Here is a 2,241-nt window from a genome sequence, read left to right as displayed (position 1 = left end):
TTTTTTTTTGTTTTTGTTTTTGTTTTGGTGGGGAGGTCGTTTTGAGAGTTGGTAAAATTTATCCTGCCTTTGAGAGAGTGGGGGGTGGGCGTGTACAGCAAAGTCACAGGGTAAAAATGAGCACATTTAGGGAAAGCTGACCTCAGATAGCTGAGTCTCAGCCCACAAGCCTCGAATATGTATACTGTATATCATCACACACACACACACACACACACACACACACACACACACACACACACACACACACACCTGCGAGTGGAGGGCAAGTCCTTCCCCCCGCCCTGAATTTTCACAAGGTTTCTAGATATGTAACACCAATGTATCAAACAAACATCGGTTAAGTGCGCTGCATTAAGTATATTGCATTAACAACGCGGGTCGACAACTTTTCCTGCAGGGAAAGGGAAAACTCTAGGTACTGTATTTTAGGACCGGGCGCTGGGCTGAGTCTACTCCTGAGCGTGCAGGTGAGTGGCTTGTTCTACTCACCATCCGCATCAAAGCGCTGCCAGACGTGCCAGAAGCCAGCGGCGTCCAAGCGTCCCCGAGTCGGTCCGCGGGCGCTGTCCATGGTGCTGAGCACGAAGCCAGGCGCCGGCGCGCTACGACCTCGACAACTTTGCTAGGGACTCCCTTACGATATTACCTGACTCCCTCGCCCGCTTCTTTCACTCTCCGATTCGCTTTGGGTACCTGTCTGTGGAGCGGGCTCGAAGGCAGCTGGCGAGGCGGCCGGTGGCGCCGTGTCGTCGCCGAGCAGTCCCCCAGCCCCGACCGCGGGCTCTCGACGACAGCAGCGGCTCGGAGCCCGCCCCGCTCCAGGCGCGTCGGTGCCCGCCCCGCCCCGCGCGTGGTCCTGGCAGATCCGCAGGGGAGCTCGGTCTGTCTCAGCGCTGTGGGGGATTCGGGAAGACAGGGGCTGTCCCCGGGCGGCCACGGCTCGCTGCCTTTGCCCTTTAACTTGTTTGTCAAACTCAGAGAAAACATCTGCCTTACGTTTGACTCACCTTCCAAACTTGTGACTCAAGAAGTTTTTTTTAGAGAGTTGCCCATTTAAAGGGTTGGAACAGATGTCAGTGTTAGGGCCCTTTGGACCTGAGATTTAGAAACGTAGTGTGGGGATAGGGGAGATGTCAAGGGAGACAGCGGTAGTGCGCAGAGGTCACTATTAAACAAGGAGTCAGTCAACAGTAATTGTTAAGCCCCAATTGTATAGGACATACACATTGCTGAACCATAATGCACTAAAAGGACTTGCAACTAAATAGACATACTGCAAGGCACTGTGGTGTAAAGTGGTATCGTTAAGATGGTGAGGTACATACACACTAAGCCATACTCTGCCAGGAAAAGAGAGTCTGGGGGAGACGTAGTGGCTGAATGCAGAATTCCTAGGCTTAGATGATTGTGTTTGTCTCCCAGGAACCACTTTAAGACAAAAGGATAAAAATCATTTGGAGGAACAGAGCTTTCTAATGATCAGAGCTGTTCAAAATTTGACTGGATGCTTGGTGAAAGTGAACAAACTATATATATGGCTTTTGACTATATTCTTAGAACGTTTTGTTGCAGAATCTATAAAAGGAGCTGGGGCATTTGACAAGAGAGTTGAACCAGATATAGATCTTCTTTATGGCACTCTGACTCTTATTAACATTCAAAAGCACACATACATAAGCCATCTAAACTAGAGTAGTAAAAACAACCCGACACTCAGGGACAGATAGTTCTGGGTCAGGATTCCAGCTCCATCATTTACTGGCTTTGTGACTTGAACTTTAGTTTTTATCTCTAGCCTCAGTTTTGTTTTTTAGGCTTTTTTTTATTGGTTATGAACATTCATGAGATACAAAGCTGATTGTCATCCCTTGTGCCCATGATGTGAGGGTCAGATTCATACTGGCAGCATACCCATTACCACATATTGCATTTGTACCCCATATCCCCCACTCAATTATCCCCAACCTCCCTCTCCCTCCTCTTCTCCCCCCCAACTCCACTTTGTAGCCCAAGGAATGTTCTCTCTTTCTGCAAGTCCAATGCACTGCTGTGGTCTTTCTTTCTTTCTTTCTCTCTTAGCTCCCACATATGAGTACATGTTAGACTGGCTATAATCAAAAAGACAGTGAATAACAAATGCTGGCAAAGGTGTGGAGAGAAGGGGACACTCCTGCACCGTTGGTGGGACCGTAAATTAGTACAACCACTATGGAAAACAATATGGAGGTTTCTCAAACA

The 2,241-nt window shown here is 48.5% G+C and overlaps 1 protein-coding gene across 1 annotated transcript in view; it reads right to left on the bottom strand.

Moving 5' to 3' along the window:
• SCGN (secretagogin, EF-hand calcium binding protein) overlaps positions 1-861 on the bottom strand; it is a 46,473-nt gene extending 45,612 nt beyond the window's left edge. The window contains exon 1 of the mRNA XM_008571859.1: positions 493-861. Within this exon, the coding sequence (XP_008570081.1) occupies positions 493-574 (82 nt within the window). The 5' untranslated portion in view covers positions 575-861. The remainder of the gene's footprint in view (positions 1-492) is intronic.
• Positions 862-2,241: the final 1,380 nt, after the last annotated feature.

This window comes from Galeopterus variegatus, unplaced genomic scaffold (assembly GCF_000696425.1).
Source record: "Galeopterus variegatus unplaced genomic scaffold, G_variegatus-3.0.2 Scaffold732, whole genome shotgun sequence".
In the NCBI taxonomy this organism is placed as follows: Eukaryota; Metazoa; Chordata; class Mammalia; order Dermoptera; family Cynocephalidae; genus Galeopterus; species Galeopterus variegatus.
This window is presented reverse-complemented; position numbering and strand designations above follow the sequence as displayed.